Below are 20,441 nucleotides of genomic sequence, written 5' to 3' on the forward strand. Positions count from 1 at the left end.
ACAACACGGTCACTATACAATACAGACATTATACCACACGGTCAATATACAATACAGACACTGTAGAACATGGTCGCTATACAATACAGACACTGTACCACACGGTCACTATACAATACAGACACTGTACCACACGGTCACTATACAATGCAGACACTATCCCACATGGTCACTGTACAATACAGACACCGTACCACACGGTCACTATGCAATACAGACACTGTACCACACGGTCAATATACAATACAAGCACTGTACCACACGGTCACTATACAATACAGACACCGTACCACACGGTCACTAGACAATACAGACACTTTACCACACGGTCACTATACAATACAGACACCGTACCACACGGTCACTAGACAATACAGACACTTTACCACACGGTCACTATACAATTCAGACACTATACCACACGGTCAATATACAATTCAGACACTGTACCACATGGTCACTATACAATACAGACACTGTACCACATGGTCACTATACAATACAGGCACTATACCACACGGTCAATATACAATTCAGACACTGTACCACATGGTCACTATACAATACAGACACTGTACCACATGGTCACTATACAATACAGACACTATACCACACGGTCAATATGCAAAACAGACACTGTACCACACGGTCAATATACAATGCAGACACTGTACCACACAGTCACTATACAATGCAGACACTCTACCAGACGGCCACTATACAATACAGACACTCTACCAGACGGTCACTGTACAATACAGACACTATACCACATGGTCACTATACAATACAGACACTGTACCACACGGTCAATGTACAATACAGACAATGTACCAAATGGTCAATATACAATACAGACACTATACCACACAGTCAATATACATTACAAACACTGTACCACATGGTCAATATACAATACAGACACTGTACCACACGGTCACTATACAATACAGACACTGTACCACATGGTCAATATATACAGACACGGTCACTAAATAACACGGTTACTATGCAACAAGATCACTATACAAAACGGGATCCATACAACACGGTTGCTATGTACAGACACGGTCTTTTTGCACAACATGGTCACTATGTACAACAGGGTCACTACACAACACGGCCACTGAACACAACACGGTCACGACATAGTATCACAGAATGGTTACAGCACAGAAGGAGGCCATTCAGCCCATCGAGCCTACGCTGGCTCTCTGCATGGGCAATCCAGCTCGTCCCACTCCCCTGCTCTTTCCCCGTGGCCCTGCAAATTTTTCTCCTTCAGGTACCTATCTAATTCCTTTTTGAAATCCACGATTGACTCTGCTTCCACCAGGCAGAGCATTCCGGATCTTAATCACTCACTGCGTAAGAAAGTTTTCCCTCATGTCACATTTGGTTCTTTTGCCAATCACCTTAAACCTGTATCCCCTGGTTCGCGTCCCTTCCGCCAATGGGGACAACTTTTCTTTCTTTATTTTGTCTCGACCGTCATGATTTTGAACACTTCTATTAAATCTCCTCTTAACCTTCTTTGCTCTGAAGGGAAAAATCCCACCTTCTCCAGTCTGTCCACGGAACTGAAGTCCCTCATCCCTGATACCATTCTAGTAAATCTTTTCTGCACCCTCTCTAAGGCCTTCACTTCCTTTCGAAAGTCGGTGCCCAGAATTGGACACAATACTCCAGTTGTGGCCGAACCAGTGTTTTATAAAGGTTCATCATAACCTCCTCGCTTTTGTACTCTATGCCTCTATTTTTAAGCCAGGATCCTGTATGCTTTCTTAACCAGTCCTGCCACCTTCAAAGACCTGTGTACATGTACCCCAGATCTCTCTGTTCCTGCATCCCCTTTAGAATTGTACCCTCTAGTTGACGTTGCCTCTCCTCGTTCTTCCAACCAAAATGAATCACCTCACACTTCTCTGTGTTATATTTCATCTGCCACGTGTCCTCCCATTCCACCAGCCTGTCTATATCCTCTTGAAGTCTATCACTATCCTCCTCACTGTTCACTACACTTCCAAGTTTTGTTTCATCTGCAAATTTTGAAATTGTGCCCTGTACACCCAAGTCCAAGTCATTAATATTTATCAAGAAAAGCAGTGGTCCCAGCACCGACCCCTGGGGAACACCACTGTACACCTCCCTCCAGTCCGAAAAACAACCGTTCACCACTACTCTCTGTTTCCTGTCACTTAGTCAATTTCATATCCATGCTGCCACTGCCCCTTTTATTCCATGGGCTTCAATTTTATTGACAAGTCTATTATGTGGCACTTTATCAAATGCCTTTTGAAAGTCCATATACACAACATCAACCACATTGCCCTCATCAACCCTCTCTGTTACTTCATCAAAAAACTCAATCAAGTTGGTTAAACATGATTTGCCTTTAACAAATCCGTGCTGGCTTTCCTTTATTAACCCACACTTGTCCAAGTGACTATTAATTCTGTCCCGGATGATCGTTTCTAAAAACTTCCCCACTACCGAGGTTGAACTGACTGGCCTGTAGTTGCTGTGTTTATCATAGAATCATAGAATCATAGAAGTTTACAACATGGAAACAGGCCCTTCGGCCCAACATGTCCATGTCACCCAGTTTATACCACTAAGCTAGTCCCAATTGCCTGCACTTGGCCCATATCCCTCTATACCCATCTTACCCATGTAACTGTCCAAATGCTTTTTAAAAGACAAAATTGTACCCGCCTCTACTACTGCCTCTGGCAGCTCGTTCCAGACACTCACCACCCTTTGAGTGAAAAAATTGCCCCTCTGGACCCTTTTGTATCTCTCCCCTCTCACCTTAAATCTATGCCCCCTCGTTATAGACTCCCCTACCTTTGGGAAAAGATTTTGACTATCTACCTTATCTATGCCCCTCATTATTTTATAGACTTCTATAAGATCACCCCTAAACCTCCTACTCTCCCAGGGAAAAAAGTCTCAGCCTATCCAACCTCTCCCTATAAGTCAAACCATCAAGTCCCGGTAGCATCCCAGTAAATCTTTTCTGCACTCTTTCTAGTTTAATAATATCCTTTCTATAATAGGGTGACCAGAACTGTACACAGTACTCCAAGTGTGGCCTCACCAATGCCCTGTACAACTTCAACAAGACATCCCAACTCCTGCATTCAATGTTCTGACCAATGAAACCAAGCATGCTGAATGCCTTCTTCACCACCCTATCCACCTGTAACTTCACTTTCAAGGAGCTATGAACCTGTACTCCTAGATCTCTTTGTTCTATAACGCTCCCCAACGGAGTAGGTCCTGGCCCGATTCGATCTACCAAAATGCATCACCTCACATTTATCTAAATTAAACTCCATCTGCCATTCATCGGCCCACTGGCCCAATTTATCAAGATCCCGTTGCAATCCTAGATAACCTTCTTCACTGTCCACAATGCCACCAATTTTGGTGTCATCTGCAAACTTACTAACCATGCCTCCTAAATTCTCATCCAAATCATTAATATAAATAACAAATAACAGCGGACCCAGCACCGATCCCTGAGGCACACCGCTGGTCACAGGCCTCCAGTCTGAAAAACAACCCTCTACAACCACCCTCTGTCTTCTGTCGTCAAGCCAATTTTGTATCCAATTGGCTACCTCACCTTGGATCCCATGAGATTTAACCTTACGTAACAACCTACCATGCGGTACCTTGTCAAAGGCTTTGCTAAAGTCCATTTAGACCACGTCGACTGCACAGCCCTCATCTATCTTCTTGGTTACCCCTTCGAAAAACTCAATCAAATTCGTGAGACATGATTTTCCTCTCACAAAACCATGCTGACTGTTTCTAATTAGTCCCTGCCTCTCCAAATGCCTGAAGATCCTGTCTCTCAAAATACCCTCTAACAACTTACCCACTACAGATGTCAGGCTCACCGGTCTGTAGTTCCCAGGCTTTTCCCTGCTGCCCTTCTTAAACAAAGGCACAACATTTGCTACCCTCCAATCTTCAGGCACCTCACCTGTAGCTGTCGATGATTCAAATATCTCTGCTAGGGGACCCGCAATTTCCTCCCTAACCTCCCATAACGTCCTGGGATACATTTCATCAGGTCCCGGAGATTTATCTACCTTGATGCGCGTTAAGACTTCCAGCACCTCGCTCTCTGTAATATGTACACTCCTCAAGACATCACTATTTATTTCCCCAAGTTCCCTAACATCCATGCCTTTCTCAACCGTAAATACCGATGTGAAATATTCATTTAGGATCTCACCCATCTCTTGTGGTTCCGCACATAGATGACCTTGTTGATCCTTAAGAGGCCCTACTTTCTCCCGAGTTACTCTTTTGCCCTTTATGTATTTGTAGAAGCTCTTTGGATTCTCCTTTGCCTTATCTGCCAAAGCAATCTCATGTCCCCTTTTTGCCCTCCTGATTTCTCTCTTAACTCTACTCCGGAAATCTCTATACTCTTCAAGGGATCCACTTGATCCCAGCTGCCTATGCATGTCATATGCCTCCTTCTTCTTTTTGACTAGGGCCACAATCTCCCGAGTCATCCAAGGTTCCCTACTTCTACCAGCCTTGCCCTTCACTTTATAAGGAATGTGCTTACCCTGAACCCTGGTTAACACACTTTTGAAAGCCTCCCACTTACCAGACGTCCCTTTGCCTGCCAACAGACTCTCCCAAGCAACTTCTGAAAGTTCCTGTCTAATACCATCAAAATTGGCCTTTCCCCAATTTAGAATTTTAACTTTTGGGCCAGACCTATCATTCTCCATCACTATCTTAAAACTAATGGAATTATGATCACTGGTCCCAAAGTGATCCCTCACTAACACTTCTGTCACCTGCCCTTCCTTATTTCCCAAGAGGAGGTCAAGTTTTGCCCCCTCTCTAGTCGGGCCATCCACATACTGAATGAGAAATTCCTCCTGAATACACTCAACAAACTTCTCTCCATCCAAGCCCCTAATGCTATGCCTGTCCCTCAATGTTGGGAAAGTTAAAATACTCTACTATTCCCACCCTATTTTTCTTGCAGCTGTCTGTAATCTTCTTACATATTTGCTCCTCAATTTCCCGTTGACTATTTGGGGGTCTGTAGTACAATCCTGTCAAAGTGATCTCTCCCTTCTTATTTTCCAGTTCTACCCATATAGACTCAGTGGGCGAACCCTCGGATATATCCCCTCTCACTACTGCCGTGATGTTTTCCCTAATCAAGAACGCAACTCCCCCTCCTCTCTTACCTCCTGCTCTATCTTTCCTATAGCATCTGTACCCTGGAACATTGAGCTGCCAGTCCTGCCCCTCCCTTAGCCATGTTTCAGTAATAGCTATAACATCCCAGTCCCATGGACCCATCCATGCCCTGAGTTCATCTACCTTGCCCATCAGACTTCTTGCATTGAAATAAATGCAGTTTAATCTAGACTTCCCTTGGTCTTTGCCCTGCTTTCTCAGACCATCTGTCCGGTCATGTTTTGTACACTCTCCCTTACTGCCTTTTGTTTCTGTCACCACTTTACTTCCCACTGACTTCCTGCATCGGTTCCCATCCCCCTGCCACATTAGTTTAAACCCTCCCCAACAGCACTAGCAAACACTCCCCCTAGGACATTGGTTCCAGTCCTGCCCAGATGCAGACCGTCCAATTTGTACTGGTCCCACCTCCCCCAGAACCGGTTCCAATGGCCCAGGAATTTGAATCCCTCCCTCTTGCACCATCTCTCAAGCCACGTATTCATCCTAGCTATCCTGTCATTCCTACTCTGACTAGCCCGTGGCACTGGTAGCAATCCTGAGATTACTACCTTTGAGGTCCTACTTTTTAGTTTAACTCCTAACTCCCTAAATTCAGCTTGTCGGACCACATCCCGTTTTTTACCTATATCGTTGGTACCTATATGCACCACGACAACTGGCTGTTCACCCTCCCCCTCCAGAATGTCCTGCAGCCGCTCCGAGACATCCTTGACCCTTGCACCAGGGAGGCAACATATCATCCTGGAGTCTCGGTTGCGTCCGCAGAAACGCCTGTCTATTCCCCTTACAATCGAGTCCCCTATCACTATAGCTCTGCCACTCTTTTTCCTGCCCTCCTGTGCAGCAGAGCCAGCCACGGTGCCATGAACCTGGCCGCTGTCACCTTCCCCTGGTGAGCCATCTCCCACAACAGTATCCAAAACGGTATACCTGTTTGAGAGGGGGATGGCCACAGGGGACCCCTGCACTACCTGCCTGCACCTCTTACCCTGCCTGGTGGTCACCCATTCACTTCCTGCCTGTACACCCTTTACCTGCGGTGTGACCAACTCGCTAAACGTGCTATCCACGAGTTTCTCTGCATCCCGGATGCTCCACAGTGAATCCACCCGCAGCTCCAGCTCCGAGATACGATCGGTCAGTAGCTGCAGGTGGACACACTTCCTGCACACATGGTCGGCAGGGACACTGGTAGTGTCCATGACTTCCCACATCTTGCAGGAGGGGCATATCATGGGTATCCTTGCATCCATTTTTGAACAAGGGTGTAACATTTGCAATTCTCCAGTCCTCTGGTACCAGCCCCGTATCTAAGGATGTTTGGAAGATTATGACCAGTACCTCCGCAATTTCCACCCTTACTTCCCTCAGCATCCCATCCGGACCTGGTGACTTATCTACTTTAAGTACAGTTAGCCTTTCCAGCACCTCCTCTTTATCAATTTTTAATCCCATCCAGTATCTCAACTACCTCTTCACTTACTGTGGCTTCTTCCTTGGTAAAGACAAGTGCAAACTATTCATTTAATACCTCGGCCATCCCCTCTGCCTCCATACGTAGATCTCCTTTTTGGTCCCTAATCGGCCCCACCCCTCCTCTTACTGCCCGTTTGCTATTTATATGCCTATAGAAGACTTTTGGATTCCCTTTTATGTTTGATGCCAGTCTATTCTCATACTCTCTCTTTGCCCCTCTTATTTCCTTTTTCACTTCCCCTCTGAACTTTCTATATTTAGCCTGGTTCTCACTTGTATTATCAACCTGACATCTATCATACGCCCCCTTTTTCTGCTCCATCTTACTCTCTATCTCTTTCGTCATCCAGGGAGCTCTGGCTTTAGTTGCCCTACCTTTCCCTCTCATGGGAATGTACCTAGACTGCAACTGAACCATCTCCTCTTTAAAGGCTGCCCATTGTTTAATTACAGTTTTGCCTGCCAATCTTTGGTTCCAATTTCCCCGGGCCAGATCCGTTCTCAACCCACTGAAATTGGCCCTCCTCCAATTAAGTATTTTTACCCTAGATTGCTCTGTGTCCTTTTCCATAATTATTCTAAACCTTATGATACTATGATCACTGTTCCCTAAATGTTCTCCCACTGTACAAAATTATGAGGGGCACAGATAGGATGGATACTAAGGAGCTTTTTCCCTTCGTTGAGGGTTCTATAACAAGGGGACATAGATTCAAGGTAAAAGGCGGGAGGTTTAGAGGGGATTTGAGAAAGAACTTTTTCACCCAGAGGGTGGTTGGAGTCTGGAACTCACTGTCTGAAAGGGTTGTGGAGGCAGGAACCCTCACAACATTCAAGAAGCATTTGGATGAGCACTTGAAATGCCATAGCATACAAGGCTACGGACCAAATGCTGGAATATGGGATTAGAGTAGACAGGGCTGATGGCCGGCGCGGACACGATGGGCCGAAGGGCCTCTATCCGTGCTGTATGACTCTATGACTCTATGACTCTATGACACTTGCTCCACTTGACCCACCTCATTCCCCAGAACCAGATCCAGCAATGCCTCCTTCCTCGTTGGGCCGGAAACTTACTGATCAAGAAAGTTCTCCTGAACACACCAGAAATTCCTCCCCCTCTTTGCCCTTTACACTATTACTGACCCAGTCTATATTAGGATAGTTGAAGTCCCCCATTATCACTATTCTATAGTTCTTGCACCTCTCTGTAATTTCCCTGCAAATTTGCCCTCTATCTCTTTTCCACTAGTTGGTGGTCTATAGAATACACCCAGTAGTGTAATGGCACCTCTATTGTTTCTTAACTCTAACCAAATAGATTCTGTCCTTGACCCCTCCAGGACATCCTCTCTCTCCAGCACTGCAATATTCTCCTTAATCAATACTGCCACCCTCCCCCTCCTTTCTTTCCTTCCCTATCTTTCCTGAACACTTTGTATCCAGGAATATTTAGTACCCAATACTGCCCTTTTCTGAGCCAGGTCTCCGTTATCACCATGACATCATATTCCCATGTGATTATTTGCGCCTGCAGCTCACCAACCTTATTTACCGTGCTTCGTGAGTTTACACACATGCACTGGAAACCAGTCTTAGACCTTCTCATATTCTCTCTTAGTCTGATGCCACCTAATACTGTGCTATTCCTTACTCTAGTGCTATCTGTCTCTCCCAGTCTTTGTGTCCCTTGTTTCTCCTCTCTACTGCTGCATCCTTGTGCCCATCCCCCTGCCAAATTAGTTTAAACCCTCCCACACAGCACGAGCGAACCTCCCCGCGAGGATATTGGTCCCAGCTCCGTTGAGGTGCAACCCGTCCGGCCTGTACAGGTCCCACCTCCCCCAGAACTGGTCCCAATGCCCCAGGAATCTGAAGCCCTCCCTCCTGCACCATCTCTCCAGCCACCCGTTCATCTGCCCAATCCTCCTATTTCTATCCTCACTAGCGCGTGGCACTGGGAGTAATCTGGAGATTACTACCCTTGAGGTCCTGCTTCTTTAACATTTTTCCGAGTTCCCTAAAATCTGCCTGCAGGACCTCATCCCCCTTTCTACCTATGTCGTTGGTACTGATGTGGACCATGACCTCTGGCTGTTCACCCTCCCCCTCCAGAATGTTCTGCATGTTCTACACCACGGTCACTATACAACACGGTCACTATACACAACACGGTCATTATACACAACATTTTTTACAACACGGTCACTATACAACACGGTCACTATACAACACGGTCACTATACACTATACGGTCACTATACACAGCACGGTCACTATACACAGCACGGTCACTATACACAACACGGTCATTATACACAGCACGGTCACTATACACAACACGGTCATTATACACAACATTATATACAACACGGTCACTATACACAACACGGTCATTATACACAACACGGTCATTATACACAACATTATATACAACACGGTCACTATACAACACGGTCACTATACACTATACGGTCACTATACACAACACGGTCACTATACACAGCACGGTCACTATACAACACGGTCACTATACACAACACGGTCACTATACAACACGGTCACTATACACAACACGGTCACTATACACCCACTGAGCCACAGCTTACACTAGCAGTACTGTTTCTCTGTCCACTCCAGGAGGCCTTAGCCTGCTGCAGGTCTGGGTGTTCTGCCCCTCCCACATAGAGGCTCCCTGCACAATGTATTTAAATGCCCTTTAACCTGGACTATCTGTGTGTTCAAGGCTATATCCTCACAGTGAGGGGAGGCCCCACGCACTGTGTAACAGCCTGGCTCGCACTGGATTGGTCCGTCACTCTCTATCATAGGCACCATTTATTTTCTGTGCATCACTTCAAAACAAAACAGGGAGGAATGCAGAGCAACAGAAAAACCCCATTTACACAGGAGGCCCAGTATTAGACCATAGGAAATACATTGAATTACACTGCACTCTGATCAACAGCCTCGAGAACAATTAAACTCTGATTGCTCTCACCCAGTATTTGCTTAACAACAATTACACTTTTTAGCTTTCAAAGGGACACAGGTTCATCTTAACAGCAGAATAATACATCGTGCATTACATGGTGTATCACTCCTGACCACAGAAAACAGCGTCTCATCCAAATGACTGTGAGCAATGGAGAGACATTAGTTGTAGAAATGTAGAGCAAGAGGATAATTAAGGAAAGAGTAGGGCCTATTAGAGACCAAAAAGGTAACCTGTGTGTGGAGGTGGAAGATGTGGGTCTGGTTCTTAATGAATACTTTGCATCTGTCTTCATAAAAGAGGGGGATGATGCAGGGATTGAAGTTAAGGAGGAGGAGTGTGAAATATTGGATGGGATAAACATAGTGAGAAAAGGAGTATTAAGGGGTTTAGCATCTTTGAAAGTAGATAAATCCCCAGGCCTGGATGAAATGTATCCCAGGCTGTTAAAAGAAGCAAGGGAGGAAATAGCAGAGGCTCTGACCATCATTTTCCAATACTCCCTGGATACAGGCGTGGTGCCGGAGAATTGGAGGACTGCTAACATTGTACCGTTGTTTAAAAAGGGAGAAAAGGATAGACCGAGTAATTACAGACCAATCAGTCTAACCTCCGTGGTGGGCAAATTATTGGAATCAATTCTGAGGGACAGGATAAACCATCACTTAGAAAGGCACGGATTAATCAAGGACAGTCAGCATGGATTTGTTAAGGGAAGGTCGTGTCTGACGAACTTGATTGAATTTTTCGAGGAGGTAACAAGGAGGGTCGATGAGGGTAGCGCGTTTGATGTGGTCTACATGGATTTTAGCAAGGCTTTTGACAAGATCCCACATGGCAGACTGGTCAAAAAAGTAAAAGCCCATGGGATCCAAGGGAAAGTGGCAAATTGGATCCAAAATTGGCTCAGTGGCAGGAAGCAAAGGGTAATGATCAACGGGTGTTTTTGTAATTGGAAGGCTGTTTCCAGTGGGGTTCCGCAGGGCTCAGTACTACGAGCTTTGCTTTCTGTGGTATATATTAACGATTTGGACTTAAACGTAGGGGGCATGATTAAGAAATTTGCGGATGACACAAAGATAGGCCGTGTGGTTGATAATGAGGAGGAAAGCTGTAGACTGCAGGAAGATATCAATGGACTGGTCAGGTGGGCAGAAAAGTGGCAAATGGAGTTCAATCTGGAGAAGTGTGAGGTAATGTATTTGGGGAGGTCAAACAAGGCAAGGGAGTACACAATAAATGGGAGGATACTGAGAGGTGTAGAGGAAGTGAGGGACCTTGGAGTGCATGTCCACAGATCCCTGAAGGTAACAGGACAGGTAGATAAGGTGGTTGAAAAGGCATATGGGATACTTTCCTTTATTAGCCGAGGCATAGAATATAAGAGAGGGAGGTTATGCTGGAACTGTATAAAACACTGGTTAGGCCACAGCTTGAGTACTGCGTACAGTTCTGGTCACCACATTACAGGAAAGATGTGATTGCACTAGAGAGGGTACAGAGGAGATTTACGAGGATGTTGCCAGGACTGGAGAATTTTAGCTATGAGGAAAGATTGGATAGGCTGGGGTTGTTTTCCTTGGAACAGAGGAGGCTGAGGGGGGATTTAATTGAGGTATATAAAATTATGAAGGGCCGAGATAGAGTGGATAGGAAGGATCTGTTTCCCTTAGCAGAGGGGTCAATAACCAGGGGGCATAGATTTAAAGTGATTGGTAGAAGGATTAGAGGGGAGCTGAGGAACAATTTTTTTCACCCAGAGGGTGGTGGGGGTCTGGAACTCACTGCCTGAAAGGGTGGTAGAGGCAGAAACCCTCAACTCATTTAAAAAATACCTGGATGTGCACCTGAAGTGCCGTAACCTACAGGGCTACGGACCAAGTGCTGGAAAGTGGGATTAGGCCGGGTGGCTCATTTTCAGCCGGCACGAACACGATGGGCCGAATGGCCTCCTTCTGTGCCATAAATTTTCTATGATTCTAAATGAATGGGAGTTTGACACCTTGTCATTGGACAGTCTCCGAGTCTGAGACACACAGACCAGGTCAGTCTCTGAGACTGAGACACGCAGACCAGACCAGTCTCTGAGACTGAGACACACAGACCAGACCAGTCTCTGAGACTGAGACACGCAGACCAGACCAGTCTCTGAGACTGAGACACACAGACCAGACCAGTCTCTGAGACTGAGACACACAGACCAGACCAGTCTTCGAGTCTGAGACACACAGACCAGACTAGCCTCTGAGTCTGAGACACACAGACCAGACCAGTCTCCGAGTCTGAGACACACAGACCAGACCAGTCTCTGAGTCTGAGACACACAGACCAGACCAGTCTCCGAGTCTGAGACACACAGACCAGACCAGTCTCCGAGTCTGAGACACACAGACCAGACCAGTCTCCGAGTCTGAGACACACAGACCAGGTCAGTCTCCGAGACTGAGACACACAGACCAGGTCAGTCTCCGAGACTGAGACACACAGACCAGGTCAGTCTCCGAGTCTGAGACACACAGACCAGGTCAGTCTCCGAGTCTGAGACACACAGACCAGGTCAGTCTCCGAGTCTGAGACACACAGACCAGGTCAGTCTCCGAGTCTGAGACACACAGACCAGGTCAGTCTCCGAGTCTGAGACACACAGACCAGGTCAGTCTCCGAGACTGAGACACACAGACCAGGTCAGTCTCCGAGACTGAGACACACAGACCAGGTCAGTCTCCGAGACTGAGACACACAGACCAGGTCAGTCTCCGAGTCTGAGACACACAGACCAGGTCAGTCTCCGAGACTGAGACACACAGACCAGGTCAGTCTCCGAGTCTGAGACACACAGACCAGGTCAGTCTCTGAGTCTGAGACACACAGACCAGGTCAGTCTCCGAGTCTGAGACACACAGACCAGACCAGTCTCCGAGTCTGAGACACACAGACCAGACCAGTCTCCGAGTCTGAGACACACAGACCAGGTCAGTCTCTGAGTCTGAGACACACAGACCAGGTCAGTCTCCGAGACTGAGACACACAGACCAGGTCAGTCTCCGAGTCTGAGACACACAGACCAGACCAGTCTCTGAGACTAGGCTCAGGACCATTCCTTGTGAAAATGCCGTTAAGTATTTTACCATTAACTATTTTTGAAGTGCAGTGACTTTTTAGTTAGTTAAGTGTGGCAGCCATTTTGTGCTGAGAGAATTGTTAATTTTATCTACACAATGAACAATGGGGGAATGTCTCGATGACAGACGGAGGTGAAAGTTTCTCCTGATCCTCCTGCAATGTGTGGCTCAAACCTACCCTCATGATTCACCGCTTCAGATCGGTTCGGGCCGGCTGATTGGGGAATATTCTCTAGTGAAGTAACAAACACATCAGAAAATATTCATTAAGAGTCCACTGTAAAATGGCGGAAAATGTGTGGATTAAGGCCGTGTGAGTGTGGAGGGAGGAGATCTGATTATATCCTGACTGTGACTCACTGAGACTGAGTGGAGATACTGGGTGTTTGCTGCTCGGTGGCCTGGCTATGCCAGATCCCACTAACCCGAGGTGGATTTATATTTTCAGAGAGCGGTGTAACTCAGAGACGCTCGGGATGCCTCGTTCCTTTCTCGTGAGGAGTAAGCGGGTTACCGGTTACCAGGGGCAACGGTACGGTGAAGATGAGAGCGTGCAGCAAACACTGAGGCCAGCAATCAATGAGGGTAAGGAGCCTGAGGTCAGGCAGAAGATGGTGACCAAACATGACCTTCAGCGCGTCACAGGGTCAATCGAAAGAAAACAATCGCAAAAGAAATTGGTGGAATCTGCGAGCTGAGTGGACAGTGTGACCTGGGCAGGTTGGGCCTCCACACCTGGCCATGTCCTCACCCTTAGGACTGTCTGCTTGGCTTGTTTTGGCCAGAGCTGTGGGACAGTATATGGCCTGTTTCCCCCTCAGCGGCCTGACTACGTCAGCTCTGGGCTCTCGGCTGGGACCGTGGTCAGGCTGTGACTCTGGGATGGTTTCTCTCTTCTCTTCGTCCAGGGAATGTTATCCACAGGGAGAGTTATCCCACCGTCCCACTGAGAGGATCAGGAGCCTGCTCGGGTCCAAGTATTGAGCCTGGAGATTGGTCCAGTCCCCACTGTCCCAGTGAGTGGGATCAGGAGGACCAATCAATGGCCTTTGTTGTGGGGCTGCTGAGATTGACCAAATTTATCTGATCTGCTCGGAGACTGGGGAGAGACAGGGAGACCGGGGAGAGACATGGAAACCGGGGAGAGACAGGGAGACCGGGGAGAGACATGGAAACCGGGGAGAGACAGGGAGACCGGGGAGAGACCCAGAGAGTGGGGAGACACAGGGAGACCGGGGAGAGACCCAGAGAGGGGGGAGAGGGGGGGAGACCGGGGAGAGACAGGGAGACTGGGGAGAGAAAGGGAGACCGGGGAGAGACCCGGAGACCGGGGAGAAACAGGGAGACCGGGGAGAGACAGGGAGACTGGGAGAGACAGGGAGACTGGGGAGAGACAGGGAGACCGGGGAGAGACAGGGAGACCGGGGAGAGACAGGGAGACCGGGGGAGAGACCCGGAGACCGGGGAGAGACCCGGAGACCAGGGAGAGACAGGGAGACCGGAGAGAAACAGGGAGACCGGGGAGAGACAGGGAGACCGGGGGAGAGACCCGGAGACCGGGGAGAAACAGGGAGACCAGGGAGACTGGGAGAGACAGGGAGACCGGGGAGAGACAGGGAGACTGGGAGAGACAGGGAGACTGGGGAGAGACAGGGAGACTGGGAGAGACAGGGAGACTGGGGAGAGACAGGGAGACCGGGGAGAGACAGGGAGACTGGGGAGAGACAGGGAGACTGGGGAGAAACAGGGAGACTGGGGAGAGACAGGGAGACTGGGGAGAGACAGGGAGACTGGGAGAGACAGGGAGACCGGGGAGAAACAGGGAGACCGGGGAGAGACAGGGAGACCGGGGAGGGACAGGGAGACCGGGGAGAGACCCAGAGAGTGGGGAGAGACAGGGAGACTGGGGAGAGACAGGGAGACCGGGGGAGAGACCCAGAGACCGGGGAGAGACCTGGAGACCAGGGAGAGACAGGGAGACCGGGGAGAGACCTGGAGACCAGGGAGAGACAGGGAGACTGGGGAGAGACAGGGAGACTGGGGAGAGACCTGGAGACCAGGGAGAGACAGGGAGACCGGGGAGAGACAGGGAGACCGGGGAGAGACAGGGAGACCGGGGAGAGACAGGGAGACCGGGGAGAGACAGGGAGACCGGGGAGAGACAGGGAGACCGGGGAGAGACAGGGAGACCGGGGGAGAGACAGGGAGACCGGGGAGAGACAGGAAGACTGGGGAGAGACAGGGAGACCGGGGAGAGACAGGGAGACCGGGGAGAGACCTGGAGACCAGGGAGAGAAAGGGAGACTGGGGAGAGACAGGGAGACTGGGGAGAGACAGGGAGACTGGGAGAGACAGGGAGACTGGGGAGAGACAGGGAGACCGGGGAGAGACAGGGAGACCGGGGAGAGACCTGGAGACTGGGGAGAGACAGGGAGACTGGGGAGAGACCTGGAGACCAGGGAGAGACAGGGAGACCGGGGAGAGACAGGGAGACCGGGGGAGAGACCCGGAGACCGGGGAGAGACCCGGAGACCAGGGAGAGACAGGGAGACCGGAGAGAGACAGGGAGACCGGGGAGAGACAGGGAGACCGGGGGAGAGACCCGGAGACCGGGGAGAAACAGGGAGACCGGGGAGAGACAGGGAGACTGGGAGAGACAGGGAGACCGGGGAGAGACAGGGAGACTGGGAGAGACAGGGAGACTGGGGAGAGACAGGGAGACTGGGAGAGACAGGGAGACTGGGGAGAGACAGGGAGACCGGGGAGAGACAGGGAGACTGGGGAGAGACAGGGAGACTGGGGAGAAACAGGGAGACTGGGGAGAGACAGGGAGACTGGGGAGAGACAGGGAGACTGGGAGAGACAGGGAGACCGGGGAGAAACAGGGAGACCGGGGAGAGACAGGGAGACCGGGGAGGGACAGGGAGACCGGGGAGAGACCCAGAGAGTGGGGAGAGACAGGGAGACTGGGGAGAGACAGGGAGACCGGGGGAGAGACCCAGAGACCGGGGAGAGACCTGGAGACCAGGGAGAGACAGGGAGACCGGGGAGAGACCTGGAGACCAGGGAGAGACAGGGAGACTGGGGAGAGACAGGGAGACTGGGGAGAGACCTGGAGACCAGGGAGAGACAGGGAGACCGGGGAGAGACAGGGAGACCGGGGAGAGACAGGGAGACCGGGGAGAGACAGGGAGACCGGGGAGAGACAGGGAGACCGGGGAGAGACAGGGAGACCGGGGAGAGACAGGGAGACCGGGGGAGAGACAGGGAGACCGGGGAGAGACAGGAAGACTGGGGAGAGACAGGGAGACCGGGGAGAGACAGGGAGACCGGGGAGAGACCTGGAGACCAGGGAGAGAAAGGGAGACTGGGGAGAGACAGGGAGACTGGGGAGAGACAGGGAGACTGGGAGAGACAGGGAGACTGGGGAGAGACAGGGAGACCGGGGAGAGACAGGGAGACCGGGGAGAGACCTGGAGACTGGGGAGAGACAGGGAGACTGGGGAGAGACCTGGAGACCAGGGAGAGACAGGGAGACCGGGGAGAGACAGGGAGACCGGGGAGAGACAGGGAGACCGGGGAGAGACAGGGAGACCGGGGGAGAGACAGGGAGACCGGGGAGAGACAGGAAGACTGGGGAGAGACAGGGAGACCGGGGAGAGACAGGGAGACCGGGGAGAGACCTGGAGACCAGGGAGAGAAAGGGAGACTGGGGAGAGACAGGGAGACTGGGGAGAGACAGGGAGACTGGGAGAGACAGGGAGACTGGGGAGAGACAGGGAGACCGGGGAGAGACAGGGAGACCGGGGAGAGACCTGGAGACTGGGGAGAGACAGGGAGACTGGGGAGAGACCTGGAGACCAGGGAGAGACAGGGAGACCGGGGAGAGACAGGGAGACCGGGGGAGAGACCCGGAGACCGGGGAGAGACCCGGAGACCAGGGAGAGACAGGGAGACCGGAGAGAGACAGGGAGACCGGGGAGAGACAGGGAGACCGGGGGAGAGACCCGGAGACCGGGGAGAAACAGGGAGACCGGGGAGAGACAGGGAGACTGGGAGAGACAGGGAGACCGGGGAGAGACAGGGAGACTGGGAGAGACAGGGAGACTGGGGAGAGACAGGGAGACTGGGAGAGACAGGGAGACTGGGGAGAGACAGGGAGACCGGGGAGAGACAGGGAGACTGGGGAGAGACAGGGAGACTGGGGAGAAACAGGGAGACTGGGGAGAGACAGGGAGACTGGGGAGAGACAGGGAGACTGGGAGAGACAGGGAGACCGGGGAGAAACAGGGAGACCGGGGAGAGACAGGGAGACCGGGGAGGGACAGGGAGACCGGGGAGAGACCCAGAGAGTGGGGAGAGACAGGGAGACTGGGGAGAGACAGGGAGACCGGGGGAGAGACCCAGAGACCGGGGAGAGACCTGGAGACCAGGGAGAGACAGGGAGACCGGGGAGAGACCTGGAGACCAGGGAGAGACAGGGAGACTGGGGAGAGACAGGGAGACTGGGGAGAGACCTGGAGACCGGGGAGAGACAGGGAGACCGGGGAGAGACAGGGAGACCGGGGAGAGACAGGGAGACCGGGGAGAGACAGGGGACCGGGGAGAGACAGGGAGACCGGGGAGAGACAGGGAGACCGGGGGAGAGACAGGGAGACCGGGGAGAGACAGGAAGACTGGGGAGAGACAGGGAGACCGGGGAGAGACAGGGAGACCGGGGAGAGACCTGGAGACCAGGGAGAGAAAGGGAGACTGGGGAGAGACAGGGAGACTGGGGAGAGACAGGGAGACTGGGAGAGACAGGGAGACTGGGGAGAGACAGGGAGACCGGGGAGAGACAGGGAGACCGGGGAGAGACCTGGAGACTGGGGAGAGACAGGGAGACTGGGGAGAGACCTGGAGACCAGGGAGAGACAGGGAGACCGGGGAGAGACAGGAAGACTGGGGAGAGACAGGGAGACCGGGGATAGACAGGGAGACCGGGGAGAGACCTGGAGACCAGGGAGAGACAGGGAGACTGGGGAGAGACAGGGAGACTGGGAGAGACAGGGAGACTGGGGAGAGACAGGGAGACTGGGAGAGACACGGAGACCGGGGAGAGACAGGGAGTCTGGGAGAGACAGGGAGACTGGGGAGAGACAGGGAGACTGGGAGAGACAGGGAGACCGGGGAGAGACAGGGAGACCGGGGAGAGACCTGGAGACTGGGGAGAGACCTGGAGACCGGGGAGAGACAGGGAGACCGGGGAGAGACCTGGAGACCGGGGAGAGACCCGGAGACCAGGGAGAGACAGGGAGACCGGGGAGAGACAGGGAGACCGGGGAGAGACCCGGAGACCGGGGAGAGACAGGGAGACCGGGGAGAGACAGGGAGACCGGGGAGAGACCCGGAGACCGGGGAGAGACAGGGAGACCGGGGAGAGACAGGGAGACCGGGGAGAGACAGGGAGACTGGGCAGAGACCAGGAGACCGGCGAGAGACAGGGAGACAGGGAGACTGGGGAGGGACAGGGAGACCAGGGAAAGACAGGGAGACTGGGGAGAGACAGGGAGACTGGGGAGAGACAGGGAGACTGGGGAGAGACCCGGAGACTATCCTGGTCTGTGTGTCTCAGACCCGGAGACTGTTGGCCTGTGTGTCTGGACGATGTCGGCGAGGCCTGTTCATGCGGTATTATAGGCGATATTTTCTGATTCTCCCGTCTTGCACTGTTCCCTGGCTCGGCCCAGTGCCCCATGAGGTGCGGTCACTGGTGCAGAGATTGCCCAGTGAACTCACTGCCCTTCAAAACGATTCATAAATTGTTGGTCCATCGATGGGGTCAGGTTCTGGGCTCTCCATGTCGGCCATTACACCCATCGGTGGCTCTAATCTTCAGGGCAGATCCAGGCTCAGTTCTCACACTGAGACTCGTGTGTTCACTCTCCCCTCACACTGAGACTCGTGTGTTCACTCTCCCCTCACACTGATACTCGTGTGTTCACTCTCCCCTCACACTGAGACTCGTGTGTTCACTCTCCCCTCACACTGAGACTCGTGTGTTCACTCTCCCCTCACACTGATACTTGTGTGTTCACTCTCCCCTCACACTGAGACTCGTGTGTTCACTCTCCCCTCACACTGATACTCGTGTGTTCACTCTCCCCTCAGACTGAGACTCGTGTGTTCACTCTCCCCTCACACTGAGACTCGTGTGTTCACTCTCCCCTCACACTGATACTCGTGTGTTCACTCTCCTCTCACACTGAGACTCGTGTGTTCACTCTCCTCTCACACTGAGACTCGTGTGTTCACTCTCCTCTCACACTGAGACTCGTGTGTTCACTCTCCTCTCACACTGATACTTGTGCGTTCACTTGCCTCTCACGCTGATACTCGTGTGTTCACTTGGTCCTCACACTGATACTTGTGTGTTCACTTGGTCCTCACACTGATACTTGTGTGTTCACTTGGTCCTCACACTGATACTCGTGTGTTCACTCTCCCCTCACACTGATACTCGTGTGTTCACTTGGTCCTCACACTGATACTTGTGTGTTCACTTGGTCCTCACACTGATACTTGTGTGTTCACTTGGTCCTCACACTGATACTTGTGTGTTCACTTGGTCCTCACACTGATACTTGTGTGTTCACTTGGTCCTCACACTGATACTTGTGTGTTCACTTGGTCCTCACACTGATACTTGTGTGTTCACTTGGTCCTCACACTGATACTTGTGTGTTCACTTGGTCCTCACACTGATACTCATGTGTTCACTCTCCCCTCACACTGAGACTCGTGTGTTCACTCTCCCCTCACACTGAGACTCGTGTGTTCACTCCCGCTCTGCTCGGTCAGCCTCTCACCATTAACTCTCTCTCTACTTTCCACAGCAGGTGTTGACCGGGTGGACAATGGGTGGCTGGAGCCCATGGCCAGATCCCAGGGAGCTCCGGCTCTTTTAATTAAAGTAGAGGAGCCCTCTCAGGGAGTCGATCCTATTGAGAAAAGCACCTCGGTCAGAGGGTCAGAGTTCGGGTGTTGGAGGACTCCTCGATCACACGCTGGCTCGATAGTGCCGAGAGAGACCCTCACAGACCACCATGGAGCAGAGGACGAAACGTGCAAGAGAAGAGCTGAGTGTGAGAATGTCTGGGGACCTCTCTCCACACCTGGTGAGTCTTTAGAAACAAAATACTGGAAACACTCGGTAGCTCAGGCAGCGACTGTGGAAAAAGAAACAGAGTTAATGTTTCAGGTCAGCGATCTTTCGTCAGAACCCCTGAACAGATTATAAAGAGAGGTGCTCACTGTGAGGCTAACTCCACTCTGGGTCCTCAGTGACAGTCGGTGTAGCTGCAGCTCGCCCTCCCTGGACCATAACCACTCCAGGGACTGGAGCACAACAGCCAGGCCGACACTCGGGTGCAGTACTGAGGGAGCGTCAGTACTGAGGGAGGGTCAGTACTGAGGGAGCGCTGCACTGTCGGAGGGTCAGTACTGAGGGAGTGCTGCGCTGTCGGAGGGTCAGTACTGAGGGAGGGTCAGTACTGTCGGAGGGTCAGTACTGAGGGAGGGTCAATACTGAGGGAGCGCTGCACTGTCGGAGGGTCAGTACT

General features: G+C 51.6%; 1 protein-coding gene across 2 annotated transcripts in view; it reads left to right on the forward strand.

Annotated features, from left to right (window-relative positions):
* LOC137304552 (zinc finger protein Gfi-1b-like) overlaps nucleotides 1-20,441 on the forward strand; it is a 175,144-nt gene that overhangs the window by 134,180 nt on the left and 20,523 nt on the right. Inside the window, exons 2-3 of one of the 2 annotated variants that reach the window (XM_067973204.1) lie at nucleotides 13,289-13,425; nucleotides 19,716-19,997. In XM_067973204.1, coding sequence (XP_067829305.1) covers nucleotides 13,317-13,425; nucleotides 19,716-19,997 — 391 coding nt within the window. In that variant the 5' untranslated portion in view covers nucleotides 13,289-13,316. The remainder of the gene's footprint in view (nucleotides 1-13,288; nucleotides 13,426-19,715; nucleotides 19,998-20,441) is intronic. The other variant, XM_067973205.1, reaches the window with a different exon arrangement.

This window comes from Heptranchias perlo, chromosome 37, assembly GCF_035084215.1.
Source record: "Heptranchias perlo isolate sHepPer1 chromosome 37, sHepPer1.hap1, whole genome shotgun sequence".
NCBI classification, from domain to species: domain Eukaryota; kingdom Metazoa; phylum Chordata; class Chondrichthyes; order Hexanchiformes; family Hexanchidae; genus Heptranchias; species Heptranchias perlo.